At 49.0% G+C, this 18,742-nt stretch overlaps 1 protein-coding gene across 2 annotated transcripts in view; it reads right to left on the bottom strand.

Moving 5' to 3' along the window:
• Positions 1-533: 533 nt before the first annotated feature.
• LOC102562750 (RNA-binding Raly-like protein) overlaps positions 534-18,742 on the bottom strand; it is a 47,286-nt gene continuing 29,077 nt past the window's right edge. For both annotated transcript variants that reach the window (XM_019488960.2, XM_006275599.4), the window contains exons 3-7: positions 14,857-14,907; positions 12,864-13,012; positions 11,854-11,967; positions 9,571-9,737; positions 534-3,433 (exon numbers count right to left, since the gene is read on the bottom strand). In XM_019488960.2, the coding sequence (XP_019344505.1) occupies positions 3,395-3,433; positions 9,571-9,737; positions 11,854-11,967; positions 12,864-13,012; positions 14,857-14,907 (520 nt within the window). In that variant the 3' untranslated portion in view covers positions 534-3,394. The remainder of the gene's footprint in view (positions 3,434-9,570; positions 9,738-11,853; positions 11,968-12,863; positions 13,013-14,856; positions 14,908-18,742) is intronic.

The raw sequence follows: 18,742 nt of genomic DNA, 5'->3' as shown, positions 1-18,742 counted from the left end.
AATAATAAATCTATGTAATCTCTAACTGCTCTACTTCTGCCTCTTTGTTGGTACATTCACTTCATTCCCACTGGTTGCCCCTGTAAGGCATAGCTTAAGATTTTAGGTTGATTATCAAATACCCTAATTAGACAGCATCCCAGATACTTCTCTCTCTTAGTCTGGGTACCATCCCATTCTTAGAGGTTTTAAGAGGTGGAGCTTTTGAAATCTGGGTTGGCTTATATAACAGAATTTCTTTCCTCTTAGAAGCAGACCAGGGAATTTGCCCCTTTTTAAAGCATGTTTTTTTTCCAGAGGTCTCTGCCTATGTATTTTGATGTTAGTTATGGTTTAAATTACAATTGGTGCCAGCCCTTTACATGGTGGTTGTACTGGAATGCACCTGGGCTGAAAATGCAGTGTACACTGAATTCACACTGGAACTGAGAAATCATCTAAGCGCAATTTGACAAATCCATTCTGATAGACATAAACATTAAAGCAGCATTTAGGATTAGAAAAAGCATATCAGGCTCCATGGTGAACCCAAATAACCAGAGAAAAGAAATACAAATTTTATTCTTTTTCTTTCCAACACAATACACTCTTTCCAGAGCAAATTAGAAATACAGATACAACTTCCTACCAGCAAGAAAGAGACATCCTTGAAAGGAGGGACAGGAAAGTAAGATACAGTGGTTCCAGAACACAACAACATGGGAGTGAGGGGGCATTCAGGCTCTTTTGGGTGGGAAATTGCCCAAGGTATGTCATTGTATACGTAGCAGGATTTAACCTGCTGGAAAAATAAACACATGCTCATTTTATTTATGGAAAAGCTGTTCATGGGATTCCAGATAGGTGATTTATGAACCATATCACATTGTGTGATGTATAAAAGCCATGTGAGACTAAAGGAAAAACCTTTAGCTATCCAGTTTACAAACAACAGCATCCAAAGCTATAACCTTTTTAGTAGCGCACTGTCTGGGTGGGCAGTGGCATTCATATGAGTGCTATTTCTCTGTCAGGCTTTCTGGGCAGGCAGGAACTTGGCTATTAACAGCTGCTGTATGATAATAATCCTTAGCCCTTGAAGTCAATTCCATTTGTAGGTCTCAATGGCTTGTCTTTTTACTAGAAAACAAGGTATGTTCTTATTCTCTGCAAAGATCCTGGCATAGGTAAGGCAAGTTGTAGCCTTAACAAGTTTCCCCTGGGGTTTCCTATGCCTAGTTCTCTTCTCTATTTATCAAACAGCCATTTGTCTGCATTCCCTTACCTTTTGTCACCATTAATTCAGTACCCTGAGGCTGAGTCCCACCACCAGTCACCCACTGATGCCTCCTCCGTGTTGCAAATACTTATAAACTGTACTGCCCTTCCAATTCTTCACTGTACTGCCCTTCCAATTCTTCCCTAGCACTCTCTTCTACTGTGATGGCTGCAGTCTTGACAGCAGTTAGCCACTGGTGGACTGAGGTCAGTGCATTGCTGTATCCAGCTGCTGGCTCTCATATGCTGTCTAAACTGTAAATTTGTCAGGGCAGGGACTATCTTTTTGTTCTGTGGCCATACAGAATGAAGTACAGTGGGGGCCCTGGGTCCATCAATGGGGGTCCTAGGGACTATGAGAATTCAAGTAATAAATACTACAGCCTGAAAAAAATGCACTGCCTTGTCTATTCTTACATGGGTTAGTTAACATGGGTTGGTCTGTTCTCTCCCTTGAAGGAAAGGCCTGAGTGTTTCTCACACAAAGTATCTCATTGAGCTCCACAATGAACCTCTGAAATGGTTCACAGATGGGGAAAATGAGCTGCGGGGAGGAACTGCCCTAGGTCAAACCAGCTAGTCAGTGTCAAAACTGGGACTACTCAGGAACCTGCCTCCCATCACAGCATTTAAATGCTCCAATCACAGTATTTAGATGAAAGATTTCAAGGCAAAGGTTGATGCCTATGAAGCACTTGGCACACACAAGTGGTATAAATACCCCACTGCCTCCCAGTAAGTGCATGGGAGGCCAAGATATTTACAGACCTAGCAGCTCTTCACCAAAGGAGTTGCCTGCCTTGCTTTACATCCCTATCTCTGGGGATTAAACTGTGCTTCTCTGATAAATGCTGAACCCTCCTATGGGGGGGGGGGGGGCTAGGAGGAGGGGCAGTGGTAACTATTCAGGGCCTCCAGCATGGAATTGAAAACTAGGTATATGGAGGATATTTGGGAGGAGCTGGATCTGACAGAATGCAATTCCTCCCCATCAGTGCGCTGCTCTGTGAGATTTCCATTAACACCACAAGGAAATAGTTTTCTCTAGCCCTGCCAGTATTTTGTTCAGCAGGCCAGTGAGTTACAGCCCAGTGATAGACCTTTTCCCTCTGGCAGGCCAGGGCTCAGAAATAAATTGATGTATGATGTCTCACTGTTTGCTTTTCACTGCTGTGAGTGACTGCCCCTTTCAAGGCATCTCAGTCCTGCCTTAATGACATGATGCAGAGAGCTCAGGGGTCTGGAACATGTGATGGGGTGGGCCCGTTGTACTTATTAGCAGGTGACATTTTGGCCTGTTCTAGATGTAATTCATTGCAGTGTTTGCCATGAAACCATTGTTCAGGGAGAAGAGGTCGGAAGGAGCCGCTGGTGGATGCATTTCTGGGTTGGATGAAGCTGGGATTTGAGCACAGAAGTCAAGCAAGTGGCGATTCTCTTTCAGCCCCACATACCTCTGGGCCAACAAACACCTGGGGGGTGGGGCAAGAAGCCACACTGGGACATGCCAGCAAAAGTGCCTGGGGAGCTTCATTGTTTGTCTGAACTCAGCAGATCAACTGACTGGCAACGTGAATCACCCACAGTTACTTGGGCAAGAGAGGAGTAATTCGGGGGTGGGAGCTCAAACAGTGATCTAGGCAGTGGGCCCTTTCGCTGGTACCTAGTTCATCAGCAATGGCATGGTCTGGAGCAACTCAGCAAGAGCTTCCCTGGAACTAGCTCCACAAGGTTGCGGCATCATGGGGAAAGGTTTGCAAACAAGGGGAGGCCTGTCTGGAATCGCACAGTATGGAGACTGTCTGCTTCTCCGGGGCTTTCTGCTTTTCCTCCTCAAACCCCTTCCCCTCCACTGCCTCTCCTCCCACACTTTCCCTCCAACACACATTATTTTTTGGTGCTACAAAGAGCAGTTAAATACAAGGATTTCTCTTGTCATGGGCACATTGGGAGTCTTGTTCTGGAGGAAATAGTGAGGTGCTAGTCAAAGTGGCTTGGGGCTCTCGTTTTGCTGCACTAGCACTGAGACCAGGTAACTCATGTCATGTCTGGCACCAGCTGAAGGCCTTGAAAGAAATACAAACACAAGAAAGGAAATGCTGCCCAGCCTGGGGGTGGCTGTAGCATCCCAGTCCACCTAATGGCTGCCTTCAGGATCCGACGCGTGATTTTTCATCTGTGAAAGGAAAGAGAGACAAAGTGCACCTTCTGCTCTGTCTTGCTGGGCCACAGCACCAAATGTGGGATCAGTGGGCCCTGACCCTTGCTTGTGCATACAGAGATATCTCCAATGCCTCCCACAGGTCTGTGGCATACGCCATGTCATATCCAGCCTGACCTGTGTACTTTATTGCACCAGGGTGGGTCAGGTGTCTGGCACATCCAGAACCCTCTTGCACTCTAGATTTAGATAAGGGTGAGCTGGCATAGATTAAATCAAGATCACAATGAGGGCATGTCTACACTTCACCAGCTAGAACTTGTGTGGATATATCTGAGCTAGCTTTAAAGAATCTAGTTTGGGCACCACTAGGGGTGCAGCCCTTTTCAGAACCCATCCAAGCTCCCACCCCACCCAAGAACGGCTCCACACTAAGTGCTAAGCAACCACATTTTTACTGATAGCAGTGCTCAGGTTTGCTGGTCTAAGGCTAGATAGTGGGGATGGGCTTGGAAGGCCCTGGGTGGAGGTGATGGAGGTGTTTTCAGCTCCTTTGTCTGATGGTGGTTAAGCAAATTTCATGACTCAAGGGAAGCAGGGGCATGGGAGGTTTTAAAAGATACCAACAGAAGTAAGGCACTATCTTCTACAAACTCAGCCATGACTGCCAAGCCCTTCCCCTGACCAGCTACTACACAATATGCAGGGAGCAGGTGCGTTCACTTTTCTACTTGGAAGCAGGACCTTCTCATCATGACCTGGGTCTTGGGCACCATCAGGCTGGATGCAGCCATGTGCCCTCCTGGGGCTTCACTGGCAAACAGAGGCTGGCACAGACACTCCTATCTCAGCAGGTTTACCCATCCAACAGCCTGAAAGCCCAACACCCCCATCCCAACCACAAGGAGTTCCTGACAACCTGAAAGCATACTCCGACACTGGTACTGGCCCATGGCTAAGGCAATCCCTGCAACAGCAAGAGTAGAGAAAAATCGCAGCAAAGCCCAGCAATGTTAGAGTTCCCCTCACCAATGTTATCTGTCTGCTGCCTGCTAGGGCCAAGCCAGTGCCAGGGTATGTGCTGGTATCCACTATGTGTACAATGGCAGGGCTCAGCAGTCTCAGCTGAGACCAGCTGGGCCTCATGAATAATAATCAAAGTAAGCCAAAGGCCCAAACAGGGGGAGTGAAGGATGAGGTCTCCCCACAGGCCGAATAGAATAGAACCCTGGAGTCCCCACTTGACCAGTCTACTCTATGGCTAGGTACAGACACTCAAAAAACCCGAGGCGGAATCAATTCAGTCTTGGCAGGTCAGTCTAAACTTCATAGATTGAACCAATAAGCAAGTGAACAGACATTCACTTTTGATTCCAGAAATGCAGCCACAGGCCTGCAGTGGCTCAGGCCAGAAGCAGGAGGGGGGGTGGCAGAGTATGCCTCCCTGCTGGGCTGGAGCAGACAGCTTGGGGGAGGTGCAAAGTATCTTGGGATGCTGGGGGATTGTCAGTTCACTTGAATCTGGAGGGGATCCGAGACAGAAGCTCAATACACCAACTTAATCAGAAATCCAGTGCCGTAGCAAGGGAGGGAAGGTAAGCAGGGCGACTACACTGGGCACCTAAGCAAGAGAGTGCCAACAGGCACTGCCCAGCCAGGGTGGGATGTGGGACAGAGCTGCAAGTGGCTCATTTGGGCAGATGCAGGGATGGGGGAAGGGCGGCTCCCACCACTGCCTGTACTCCCAGGCAAGCGTGAGGGGGCATGTGCCGCCCCCCCCCCGATCTATGTGCAGGGTGAGGACAGGCTGCCACTATGGGCTTTGCCCTGGGTGCCAAACTTCGTTGCTATGGCACTGACTATATTCATCCAGATTTATCTTAAACTGGTTTCAGCTATTCTGAAAGCAGTTTTTGTGCACTGAACTTCTGTTGTGTTACAGATTTGAACCAGTTTCCAGTCACTTATACCAGTTTATATGTAACTTCTGTCCCTTAACACTATGTCTTTCTCCAGCTGGGAGGAGGAGGCCCCTGAAGGGGTTCCTCCTCCCCAGTGGTACTGCCACTGGTAACTACATAGTTGGCAAGATGGATGACTTGCAGGAAACCATGTCTGGGTCTGGGCTCTCTGGCTGGCACCGGTTTCCAGCATGCAATAGAAGGGGCTGACTTCAGTGCTGGGTACCTTATGGTCTGCCTTTCCGCCCATGAAATTCTGCAGTAGCTGAAAGCAACTAAAGGCACATGCCCTTTAACAGTCCTTTCTTTTAAAAGAAGGCCTTGGCAATGTGTCTGCTTGGGCTGGCAGGCTGTGGAAGCAGGGCATTTCTTGACGGTGGAATGCACTGCCCCATCCAGAGCCTTGGCATACTGGCATTCAGGTATTGGTACAAAGTTCACCTGCCCTTTAGAAATAAGGGGTAGACAGTGGAGACTTCTCAGGTGGGCTGGGAGAGGCTTAGATTTAATGTTGCTTTTAAAATGGCACTGCACAAATACAGCTCAGGGAACTGTATGCTAATCAGGGGATGGGCCCACTTTGTTGCAACGTATTGGTTCTGATTGGTTCAATCACATGCACAAGTTAGACTTCACTGGCAAAAACAATTCTCAAAACCTGGCTCTACAGGTTTGGCCTTTTACCAGTGGGTGCGGACATGTGTGTATGTGGAAGGTCTTGGACTTGAAGTGCAGATCCTTTTTGTTTCTGTGCAGGCAGGTTGGCACAGAGCCACTTCCACTACTAGAGAAAAGAGGAAAATAGTTTCACCACCCCCCTACCCACAGCAGCAGGAGCCCAGTAGGGAGTACCAGTTGTGATGCTCTCAATGCTGTCAGATAATACAAAGGAGCATTTCAGCAGAGGCTGGAGTGAAGGCAGTCATCAAAGAGCTGCCAGGTGCTGTTTCAAAGCAGGCAATTCAATCGATGCTGAACAAAGAGATCTAGAGCTAGAGAAATGTAATCAAAATGGTAAAAAAAAATCCATGCGGCCTCAGTGGCTCTAGCTGGCTGATGCCTCAGCATGGGGCCTGCCTCAGATTGAATGACCAAATTTGATTAGCCAGAAATGCCACAAAATATCCCAGGTGAACTAGGAGGGTGATTGTGCTGCTGGCTGAGCTAAGGCAACAGTCACCCTCACCTGCTTCAGCCATAGATTGAGTCCTTCCTCTACCTCAATTGTGGCTTGGATGGCCATGTCTACACCAGAAAGTTTCACCACTAGGGCTTTGGGCTGCTTACAACAGCCAGCCCACACTGCAATATGGCCACAGCATGCATACACCTGGTTACCTGGCAATATGGCCACTGCATGCATACACTTGCACACCTTCACTGCATGTAGCAGCATCAGTTGAAGACAGTGCACAACAGCTAGGCAACTCAGTGTCCTCACAGTCACCATTGTGCAGAGCCTCAAGGAATATTTTTGCAGTGTGTTGTGGGATGTCACTGCACCCCTCCCCCCAAGGAATTATGAGAGGTCAAGTTCCCAGAATGTTTCCTGAATCCCACAATTTCTGTGCCATTTTCTGACCATTTCACCATTCCTCACACCATTTTCTCTCTCTGCTCCCAACATGAATCCTACGTAGATCAGTGGAGTGTGCCAGAACCCCACCCCCAGCCCCTACTGATCCAGCTTCTTAGAGCCCCTTTGGATTCTCTATCTTTGGGTGCTCCACACTGAGGCATCAGACAGTAAGAGCCACTAGGGCTGCATGGATTTTTTTTAATCATTTTGATTTACAAATCTGTAGCCCCAGATCTCCTTGTTGGGCACTGACTGATCTTTGAGTAGCTCAAGCTAGATTTCTTTGCCTTCTGGGTCAAGTGTTAGGATGCAGTCACCAGGGAAGAGAAACACTTTGGAACTGGGAGGGATGCTAGCGCCATCTGAGAGAGAACCCAACATTGTGTCACTGTACCCATCTACTAGAGATCAAGGCTTATCTATCATGGCAGGTGCTGGGACTGGCTAGCTTATGGGCCACAGCCCCCTGGCAACAGGGCATCGATGGAAATGTTCATTAACAAGGCCCCCTGAGATAGGAGGTGATATGTAGGTAGCAATTTACCTCTCAAGCTGTCATGAGAGCATGTTTAATATAACACTCCCTTGCAGCACATTGCAGGGTAAGAACTGAAATTACCCTCCTGAAATAGCACCAAGCTAGTACTGACACCAAGTCTGCAAAATCTCCAGAGCCTCAGATACAATGTAGGGATTTCCACAGCTTTATGGTGCAATGTAATTAGATGTGAAGATGCAGTGCCTTCCTAATGGCTTCTCCTTTCCTTTCACTTGCAGATCACAGGAAGCTCTGAGGTAGAAGGCTTTGGTACTGTTAAGAGCTCTGCTAAAGAATATTTCCACTTCGTTGACTTCTTGGAGCCCAACGACTTAACCCCTCTAGTGCCAGAGTGTAGTGCTTCCAACCCTTCTACTAATGTGGCATCAGAAACCATGAGCAAGAGAGTATGTATCAGCCACATTTGCCCAGGGTCCTTCTGAGCTGCAAGAAGCCTGAAGAGAAGAGCAAAATAAATCCCTTATAATGCCATGAATGCCAAACTTTCTTTGGCCCTTTGGAAAGTCCTCGCCTCAGTGTTCTAGGGCACGGGCAGCTACTCAGTCAAGCCAATTCTGTGAGTGCTAGATCATGCCAGAGCATGTCAGTGTGCAGAAGTGAGGGCCTAGCCTGGGTGCTGGTGCTCCAGCCAAGGACAGGAAGGCCTCAACCACTAACAGCATTTTGCAAAAGTGGATCCAGGCCTTGGAAGGAGAAGACTTATTTTTAGGTTTTATCCAACAAAGTATTAAATTAGAATTGTCCAGCTGCTGTTGCTTTGTAGCCATTCCTGAGATGTACTTAGCTGTTTCTGTCAATCAAATCCAGGGTGTTTGATGCCCTAATATTAACCCTCTTGAAGAAGCTATGGTAACCCAAGGGCTGTTGGGGCTGGGGAAGCTAAGCTCCATTCGTAGCCCAGAGAGCAGCACACCCACTGCAGAAGGTCTACTGTTATGTAGGAATTGCTAACCTGGATCAGTGTTCTGTCTATGGATCAGATTCATTCAGTGCTCTGTCTCATACAGGCCAGTGATGGTTGCTTCTGAGGAAGGCACTGGATCAATGATAGGTAGTCCCACATGTCCATGGTACTTCATAGACAAACAAAAGCCTTGGGGCCCTATTCTCTCCACCCTCTTTGTTTACACCCTTGTAACTATTGACTAAAGTAGAGTAATGCCCGGTCTGCCCTGGGGCCAGGTCAGAATCCAGGCTTCCTTCCCCATCTGCTCCAGGTGAGTATGAATATGATATGGTGCCTCTTGGTGCTCCCAAGAGGGCTGTGCAGAACTGCGACATATCTTTGAAATGTATGGACTGCCATCCCTTGCCATGTCAAGCCCATACTGTCATTTTGACTGGTTTTCTGCCCTCGTGTGTGAAATATCACAGGATGGGATGTCCACAGAAAAACCTGTATGGAGCCCAGTCATTGAGCTTCTTTTTTCCCTGGATCGTTAACAAGTGCTTTGGGTGCTGATGTTCAGGCAGGGATTGGGGAGGTGCTAGATGGCAGGGAACAGGAGACAGACCAGCAGCATCCTGCAGTGCTGTGAACAGATCGTATTGTAGAGCCTGAGACGGCTTCTATGGTGCTCAGCTCTGGTGGGTACTCAGACCACAAAACAGGGATTAGCACATCAGTCTTGTTTGTCTCAGAGTCCCAGCAGCCTGGCCATCACTGGAACCCGCCTTCCCTCCCAGACTGTTCTAGGAGCAGGTCAGCAAAAGCCTCCTCCTGCTCCAAATCCTTCACCTCTCTACCACAGCTCCCTCCACAGTGCTCTGCTTCTACCTCAGGCCTTGTCACAGCTATTATAAACTGCAGTTGGATGCACCAGAGACTGGCATGATGAGGATGACAGCAACAGGTAGCAATGCAAGATAGTGAGGAAGGCAACACATGGGGTGGGCAACAGGCATTATAGACTCTCCCAGAGTGAAATCAGGATGTTTTGAGCTAAAACAAAGATAAAACTAGAGCTCTCTCCACCTGGGTCCATGTTTGCAAAGCTGTGTAACACCCAGTCCTAGGCAGCTCTCCCCCCGAGGAAGCTGCCCCTACACCTACCATCTCCTCCGTGTCTGTGCCCTCCTCCACGCTGTCGATGTCTCGCAGGTCACTCTGCTCATCAGCTGCTGTGCTCTCCTTCCCTCGGGGTTCCCGCAGCATCTCCCCCACGGGGGATGAGGGTTCTTCACTTGCCTCAGCTTTCTTTTTCTCACTCTCCTTGGACCCTACAGGATCAGAGGCAGCAGAGGCTTTTGGCAGTGGCTTTGGTCAAACTACTCCATGCTCTTCCTGGGTCTGGCACACACCCAAGCCATCAGGGAGATGATGCAGTCCAAAGGGTGACTAGCCTGTGTCGCTGAACCTGGGCCACACAGCAGTTGGTCTGGACCCTGGAGTCACCCTGGACCTTCCCAAAGGAGCAGACTGTGGTGGCGGGGACCCTAGCTAGCCACAAGGCTAGCTTCCAACCTGGCGGGCGGCATGCCGCCTGCTAGTCTTGCCCACCACGCCTTGTTGGTAATTAAGGTGTTCATTACAGCAGGAGGCTGCCCATCGTTGCACCCTGATAATGGGGGGCTATCCGCAGCTCCATTCCACCCCTACCCCACGGCCCAAGCCTTGCAGATGGCATCTAAGGTAGTTAGCTAAACCATTGCCTTCGCCCATTAGCTGTGGCCCCCAACCATGGGGATCTTTGGTTTCCGTAAGCCCTGGCCTCGTCCCAGGCCAGTCAGGATCCCAAGCTTCTGCACTCTTTGTGGGCATCCCTTGCAGTGGGCCCCTGGCCCTTTTGACCCTTTGGTCCTGGCCCCAGCATTGACCAGTTGGGTACCTCAGTGGGGTTTTTGCCTCCTGCCTGCACCAGGGATCAGGGTCCCCCACTCCCAGCTCAGGTGCTACTGGAAGCGTGCCTGGCCCTGCAGGGTCACTCCCCCAGCAGGCTCAGGTGCTTCCAGAATCTCACCTGGCCTGTTCTGCTCAGTTGTTATTCTTATCACACACCATGACTGGTGCTCCAGGGCCTCACAGGGACTCTCACTCCCCCCTTGGAGCAGCAGGTCATTGTGCTTGCCTACAGATCTTACTCTCAACCCACCCAGAGGTAAGGGCTGGGGTTAAGGCACCTTTCACCAGGGTGATCACTGGCCTGGCATTTCCTGGGGGCTCCTGCACCACTGAGAGCCCCACCAGGCCACCCACTCCTGGCAGGGTGCAGTTTTAGGTCATGCCCAGGACCAGGAGCCTCCAAACCATCCTGTATAGCTCCTCCCTTACCTCCAGGATGTTCCTTGTAGCCAGGCAATGTTATTGCAAAATGCCTTATTTATATAGGCAGCCATGGATCTAAACTGGCTGCTGCAATTAAGCAACTGCTGGCTGCTTGGCTTGGCCCTTAAAGTGGCAGGCACCCAGAGTGCCCTGCCACATAGACCAGCACCCCTCCCAGCTGGTGTGGCTGGGTCCACACAAGTTCACAATCCCAAGCTGCCCCAACAAGGATGGAGCACTGCACTGTTCATTGGGCCTTGGCCTTAATTAGAGAGGCACCAAGGGGTCTGAGCCACCGCAGGGGTCCTGCTGATCCTGATCCTGGACCCAGGGGTACCTGATCCTTTAGAATCAGATCAAGCAATCTCACTGCCTGGACATTGCATTTGTGGTCTTATGTCAGCTTGTGCTCAGGAACATGTGCTGTGTGTCTACACCTGCCTGGTGTATGCGCTCACATTTGCTGATGCATTCTAGCTTTCTAGATATCAATGCAGTTGGAGCTGCACTGTTACCATGAAAGTCACTTAATGTGCCTGTGAGCTATGTGGACACCTCTTTAAATCATGCATATGGCACAAGCCATCTGCCAAATCCTGTTGATTTCTCAATTAAAGGCACTATCTTAAACCAATTTAAGCATGTGGGGTAGCTTGGGCCCTAACAGCCTGGCTCAGCTGTTCACACCACATTAAGGTATGTGACCTTGTTACTTCATGAGGTGCCCTCAGCCTGTGCCTAGCTGTTCCTACCTCATTGAGGCTTGTTATTTAGTTATTCAGAGCACAAACATGCAGTAGATCAATCAAACCAATTTCCCGTGTCAGTAATGTGCAGCAGTCTGTGTAATGGCTGAAGCAGAAGACAGCCTCAGGATTAGCTGATCATTGCACAACAGATAATTTCCCAGCTACCAAAAACACCTGCTATATGTGGCTTAGAATTTAGATGGAATCAGACCTGCCTCTCCCACAAGTGCTAGGATCATATGTGTAGACTACATTCCTTTGAAAGCAAAAGCTTTCCCTTCCCCCTCCCCTCTGTGTTTGACTCCATCCACTTTTCCCTTACCTGTCAGCCGCTCTCGTCTCTGGTCCATCCGGTCCAGACTCTCCAGCAAACTGTCCACCTGGGCTTTGATCTGACTCAGCTCTCCCTTAATGGAATGAAGCTCTTCAGCTCGCACTGCAAAAGGCAGATGGCAAGGCAGGGAGAGAAGATATTCGATTCCTTGCTTCCCCCCTGCAGAATTGTGAAGGGGGTCCTACACCTGGCTGAGAAGCTGACCTCAGAGCTAGTCTTCAGGCCATTCTGCAGGCCACAGACATAAATGGTTGAGCTCCTCCAAGCCACAAGCAGCTCCCTCCCCACAAGCTTGACCTGATGTGTGTTCCCTAATCTAAATGCAGAGCAGTTGGGCCAAACTTTCCAAAAAGGATGAATTACTTTTGCCACCCCATGACCCCCTTCCCAATGCTGCCCATCCACTGAAAGGGATCTGATTTCCTGAGCTTCAAGGCCTTTTTAAGTTCCCTCAACAAGAGCTCTCCAAATCACTCATTTCGACTGGTCCCAGCCTCAGGGCCTGGCTTACATGGGCACCTTGCACTTGCCACTGCTGTGCCTGCCAAGAGCCTGTGTGTGGTCACAGGCCTGTTCGTACAAACAGATAGCCCAGAAGAACTTTTCTAGTACACTTTTTGAAGGCTGCTTTAGAAAATTTGGCCTATATAACAGAGTTCAAGGTTGAGTTGTTTTTCTGTTGGGGCTGAGGGTTCTTAGTAGCAGGCTCCTTCATAAGCAGAACAGGCTCCTTTCAAGCAGCTCTGAACAAATGCTACTTGAGAGACATGCACATACAAATTAGAAAGCTCCATCTGAGACATGCAAACACTATGCTCCCTCTGAGATGCCTCCTTTGTGCCTCTCCCCTCCCTCCCTTCCTCTCCACGACACACTTCTTTCTTTGCAAACTAACAATCATCTTTCACTATTGCCATGACACTCCAAGCATCTTCTAGAAGTAGTCAGATTGACCGCCCAAACTCTGAACCTTCCCATCCCAACCATGTAGCACTTACATTTTGTCCGACCCACTGCTGAGTTACTGCTGCTTCTTGGCCCAGTGTGGGGGTTCAGGCTGCTTTTCCCTCCTGTCCCCAGGTGAGTTCTCCTGGCCTTGACAGGAATGCGATTAATAAGTGGGGGGATCTTCTGGTACTCATACACTCTGGGAGGGAAAACAGACCACACCAGCATGAGAACAGAGGTAAAACAGAACCCCTAGCATGGTCTGCTACAAAATGACACAGAGACTGTACTTTGTGACACAGAGGGTCTTTAGAGTCCACTAAGAAAATGGAACTGTGGGTTCAAACCCCACTTCTAATACCATGTGGAGTGAGTCAAGACACATCATGCTCCATATGCTTAAGAAAATAATGTCCTCTTACTCAGAGGTCCTTCCTATGCTGTAGCCTGGTCCACTGCTAGAGGATGCACTCCATGACTTCAGTATTTTTGCACAAGCGCTGTTAGAAACTGGTGGCAGCATCCTCCTTGCTAGGGTGCAGAAACATGGCCAGAGCTTGCTGTCCCATGCTCACCTTTATTCCCTGTCTGTCCATGTCTTCTCCTTCCAACCAGAAGTATCACCCCTTCCCCCTGGCTGCTGAGAGAACAAGGGGCTGCTATCTGCTAGGAATCAGGAGGGCTGATTGCCTGAGAATGCAAACCAGCACACTCTTGAGGGGATCTGGGGCCTGAAGTCTGATGTGTGCCTGTCTCAGTGGAGGAGATGGGCACACTCCAGGCCCAGTTCTTCCTTACTAAGACCATTCATTTCTTGGAATGGCCTAAAGCAAATGTATCAACAACAAGCCAATTCCAGAACAGACTTTAACCCGCAGAAGTCCTTCTGGTAGGAGGGGTAAATGTGAGGGCCCCAGGCTGCTCTCTGAAGCATCTGGCACTACGCTTATAGTTGAGAGGTTTGTGGCACAAAATGGGGGAAACAGTTGCTCCTTTAAAAGTGGAGCTACCAGCTCTTTAACCTCCTTGAATTGCACTGGGAGTCACACAATGAAGATATTATGCACATTGCATTCAGGCTGCCCAGTGAATTTCAATGCACAGCAATGGACTTTCACTGAAGATGACAAAGTCCCAACAGACACTGACAGAGGGCACAATCTGGACTCTGTGGTTATTAACTGCTGGTGCCTTTTGCTGCTAATCAACCAACTGGTATAAAACAGAGGCATAATAATGAGATTGGGGACCATATCTCACATGGCTACAATTCAGGACAGCTCTGCTTTTCTTCAGAGGAGAAAACCCAGTAACCATCTCCAATCAGGACACCTCAGAGAGGGGCTTTCTTACAAGTGCTGATCACTGACTTCCAGATTAGTTTCTCTCCTGTGCTGGACTCTTCCTGAAAGGAGTGTGTTCACACAGATGTCTTCGCCACCACCACACCCTCCAACCGCCACCCTCCCCAGGCTGGACAGAGACCACAAGGCTCCTTGAGGGCTGGATCTGGACACAGCAGCAGTGGCAGCAAGCAGTGGCAGCAGATGTGAAGTTAAATGCAGCCATTGATCACCAAGAGGGCTCCAGGCCCAGATTTTGGTAGTAGCCCCCTCCCCCCATTACTGATCCTTCTGGGAGCTTGCAGGCCACATAACATGGCTGTGTATTTGACACCCCCAGGTAGCACATGCTTCCACTGAAGATTTCACTGGGACCTGTGTACTGGGGTCTGGTGGATGTCACACCCATGCTCCCACTGTAAGGCTGGTGCTTGGAGCTGCCCAGCCCACACTCCATAGCAGGTTGAAGTATAGACATGCTAAGTTAGGAGGCTACAGCAACTCTTGGCTGACATGGCTCAATTGTGAGTCTGGTCAGTGAAGGGATGAGCACCTATGTCATGGAGCTGGGGTGGGGGAAAGGGAGCTCCTATACATGCAGCTGCGTACAGTAAATGGCTACAATAAACAATAAATAGTTTTGAAGAGCTGGGAGATAGCTTGTGCTCTTGTGCCCCTCCTCCCTGCCTCCCTTACTCACCGGTAAGGGAAATCATCTCTGTAGAGATCATAGTCCAGGTCACAGTTACTGCTGCAGAAGGGAGAGAAGAGAGTAAAGATGCATACAGCAGTTCACACACATTGTCAGACAGGGCAAGGACCCAGGCATCACCTGCATCCACTGTGCCAATGTCACAGCTGTGCTACCCAGCAACAGTGCCCCAATCCCATCCAGGGAGGAGGGGAGACAGAAATACCCACTTCGTATTTGAGATTCTTCTGCTTTTATAGTGTGACAATCATACTGAGGGGCACTCCTGGGTTATGGGGAGCACTGGCAATGAGGTCAACTGCAGATTACTGTGGTATTGAGAACTGTTTGAGCCTGCAGGGAAGATTAGTGCAGGTGGTGTATTGTGATTATAGAAGACACAGTACCTCTGGACTATGGGAAGACTAATTCTGAGGTGAGGCCTCTGAACAGTGGAGGAGGCTAGCATAAAGTCTAGCTCCAGATTCTCTGAAGTTTTAGATCAGGAAGATGTCTAGGCCCCAGCAGGGAGTTTATTACTCAGTGTGTCTGTAGTATAGTAGGGAGTTGAGCATCAGGATGCAGAGATGAGCCTGCTCTATCAGTCAGAGCAGGCCCCACTATCTGGGAATCTGCAGTTATAGCTTTCTGATGTTAAATTTCACGGTTTCTGGTTTTGTGCACACACTGTCTGCTCTTTCAGCTCCAAATTAAGAAGCGATCCGTCAGCGAGAGCACCTCCAATGCAGGAAGCCAACATGCCTGTAATAAATCATGTGCCGTGAACCAGGAGCCGGGGGGGCAGGGAGAAGGATATAATAAAATATTCTGTAAAAGCTCATTTTGCTGGTTCAGCTCTTGCAGAAGCAGTGACTGGTAGATTAATACTAATGTGAAGTTTTGCTCTGGCATGTCACCAGATTGCTAAAGCTCCCCCTCCCTCCCTCCCTCCCCCCCTGGCTTCTGTGCCCCGTGACAGCACCAGGAACAGGGCACAGAAGCCACAGTCCTGAGCAAGACTGTCTGGGCTCCAGCTTTCCTGTTAGAATCAGCAGAAGTGCCTGTGATGCTCATGAAGGGATCAGTGTTCAGTCTCTGTGAGGAAGGACAGCCCTGTGGCTAAGGCAGAGGGCTGGGGGTCAAGACAGCTGAGTTCTGGACAGCCCTGGAATTGCTTTGTGAGTTTTGAGGAGTGACTTCCCTTCTCTGTGCCTCAGCTTCCTTCTTTATAAGAGAGCTAAGGAGTCTCAGCTAGTGCTATGAATCAGTTCTAAGATTTAGTTCATACACATTTTGAAAGCACTTGGTGGTCCTGGGATACACAGCGGTAGGATCTGAGGTGACACCACATCTCCAAAGCCTGGAGGGCCAGATGTGAGAATGCAGAAAGCATCCAGCTGTATACAGGGTACACATCATCAGCAGACTAAAAGCTGGGGCAGCACATACTCTACTCCCCCACAGCTAGCAACTGCAATTAGGCAAAGTGTTTGCTGGGCCAGGTATTCCTGATGATGAGTCATTGCTTAGTTCAAAGAAGTGCATACCAACTGACTCTGAGCTAGTCTGTTCAGAAGGAGTCACCCACATCAGCAACCATCCTGTCTTGGGTCATCATCTCCAGCTATCCAAGCACTAGGCAGGTGCAACAAGGTGGTGAGGGTGACTGAATTCTGACCCTGTGCCCCATCATGATGGCTATGATTAGATCTATCCAGGATATTAAAAAGCACCTAGCCAGGGCCTGCCATAAACTGCAAGTGCGAACCTAACTGATGCTTAGAAACACAGTGCCATCTCCCCTCTGAGACTTCAAGTCAAGGTCCTGACCAATTGTCATTAAAATCTCATAATATTTTCACCAAAGTGGTGGCATCCTGGCCAAATTCCAAGCAGAGGAATTACATTCTGCTGACCTAAAACTCCCCTGGAGTTTCAATTAAACACACTATTGATTTTCACTTCTACTTTGCCTGGGTACTAGAATGCTTTCAGCAGCGCATGCCCAGGACACATGGCACAGGCCTCTAGACCTTCTGTTCCTGTATCCTTTTGTTCTGATATTGGCCAGGAGGTTTCAGAGGAAAGTGTAAGGCCTCTGAACACAGGAGAAACTCAGGAGAATCTTAGATCACAGAGCGAAAACCCTTCCTGACTCCAGCCAGCTGCAGCAAGATTGCTAGACCTTGCTCTGTACCCCAGTCAGTGTAACCTCAGACACCATCCTTACCCAGTGGGGCAAGTGGCACCGTGTTAGCACAGCCCTCCCTCACCTCACTGCTGCTGACAGCCGTGCACAACAGGCCCCATAGCCCCAAATTCTGTGACAGGCTGTGCTCCCTGCTCACCCTGCCTCCAAATTCCCTGGCTCAACAGAAGCCCTATAAGCCTGAATTGTACTGAGGTATGTGTCTCAGTCGTAGTCATTGGCAGGGAGTTCCCCAAGTTATTGACAGGCTGCCTTAAAACGAATGTCAGTTTAAATCTCTTGTCTTTGAATCGCAGCAAGTGCCTCTTTGTAAGAAACATGACCAGGACCACAGCCGAATTATGCATAGGCAAATTAGGCACATATCTAGGGCCCTAAATGAAGAAGGGGTCTAGTTGTACATATTTTACATATTATAATTATTGAGTGAAAAAAATTAATATAAAAATTTCATCTTCAGCTGGGGTCCCTGAGTTTGTTTGCCTTGGGCCCACTAGAGGGTTAATCTGGCCCTGACCAGAACTCCAGACTCAATCTCCCATGGAGAAATGAGAGGTAAATGTACTTGTCTTGCAAGTACAGAAATTCCTGACAAAAACCTTCCATGCCCCTGCTATATTCTCTTAGCATCCCACTATTAACAAGAGGCTGGCTGGTCATCTTAACTCAGTGTATTTAGCAGTAAACCAGGGGGGTTTGAGCTGGTCATACCTGGTATGTTCAGCAGCAGGTAGAATGCAACTACCATGCAAGTACTTGAATTGTGCAGGCACTCTAAATGAAATATTCCACATCACAGCAGGCACATACCTGGGATGTTCTGCAGCATTTGTAATGTCCAAAGCACACACAAGGTGCACTGTCTTTGGATGTACGTGGCTAACAGAAACACTTCACCTGGATGCACATGGAATGCTCCACCTTCCATCTGGATACCCTCAGGACCTTCTGCATCAGTTGAGTGAATTAGAAAAGGCAAAGGGTGGCAGTTTGGGGGAAGCCTGGGGTAGCCAAGTGGGGTGTCTTCACATGATGTGAACAAGCTGAAGGCTTGTGGGGGCAGAGGGGAGGGGTGCATTCAGAGAATCCTCTTAGGCCGACGCTGATGAGCTCTTATGTTCCCACCTGTCTTGACTGGCTGCATTTTCAGCACAATTTAGAATTCTGCTAATGGAGCCTGGCGGTGCGTACAGCAAGGCGGGGGAGACGTGGGAGCCACGTTCCCTTCCTCATGCTTAGAATAGATACAGAATAATTGAAATTTTTCACTTGTACGCCCTCCTGAAAGCCCCTCACTCCCCCACCCACCAACTACTTTAGCTTACCCATTGATGCTGAAGAAAAAGGCCTTTAATGAATTCCAGCTATGCCTGGGCAAATTGTAGCTTTTTGGCTTATATCACTGAGCATGGCAGGGTGACTGGTGGCAAATCAGATATACATGCCTTGCCACTGAAACATATACATGCCTTGCCACATCCCACCAGCACTGTGTAGCAGTTCCTGCCAGATGGCAGGGTGGCTTTGTGGGCTCATAGGACTCTGGGGATCTGGGTTTAATCCCCATCTTTGCCACAGAATCCTCATGTGACCTTGGGCAAGCCATTCAATGTCACTGTGGCTTAGTTCTGCATCTGTGAAATGGAGACAATGATCCTTCTCTTACCTGCTTGGTTTATTGTGTTA

This window comes from Alligator mississippiensis, chromosome 10 (genome assembly GCF_030867095.1).
Source record: "Alligator mississippiensis isolate rAllMis1 chromosome 10, rAllMis1, whole genome shotgun sequence".
Lineage (NCBI taxonomy): Eukaryota > Metazoa > Chordata > Crocodylia > Alligatoridae > Alligator > Alligator mississippiensis.
Note: the sequence above shows the minus strand (reverse complement) of the source record. Positions and strands in the feature narration are given on the sequence as shown.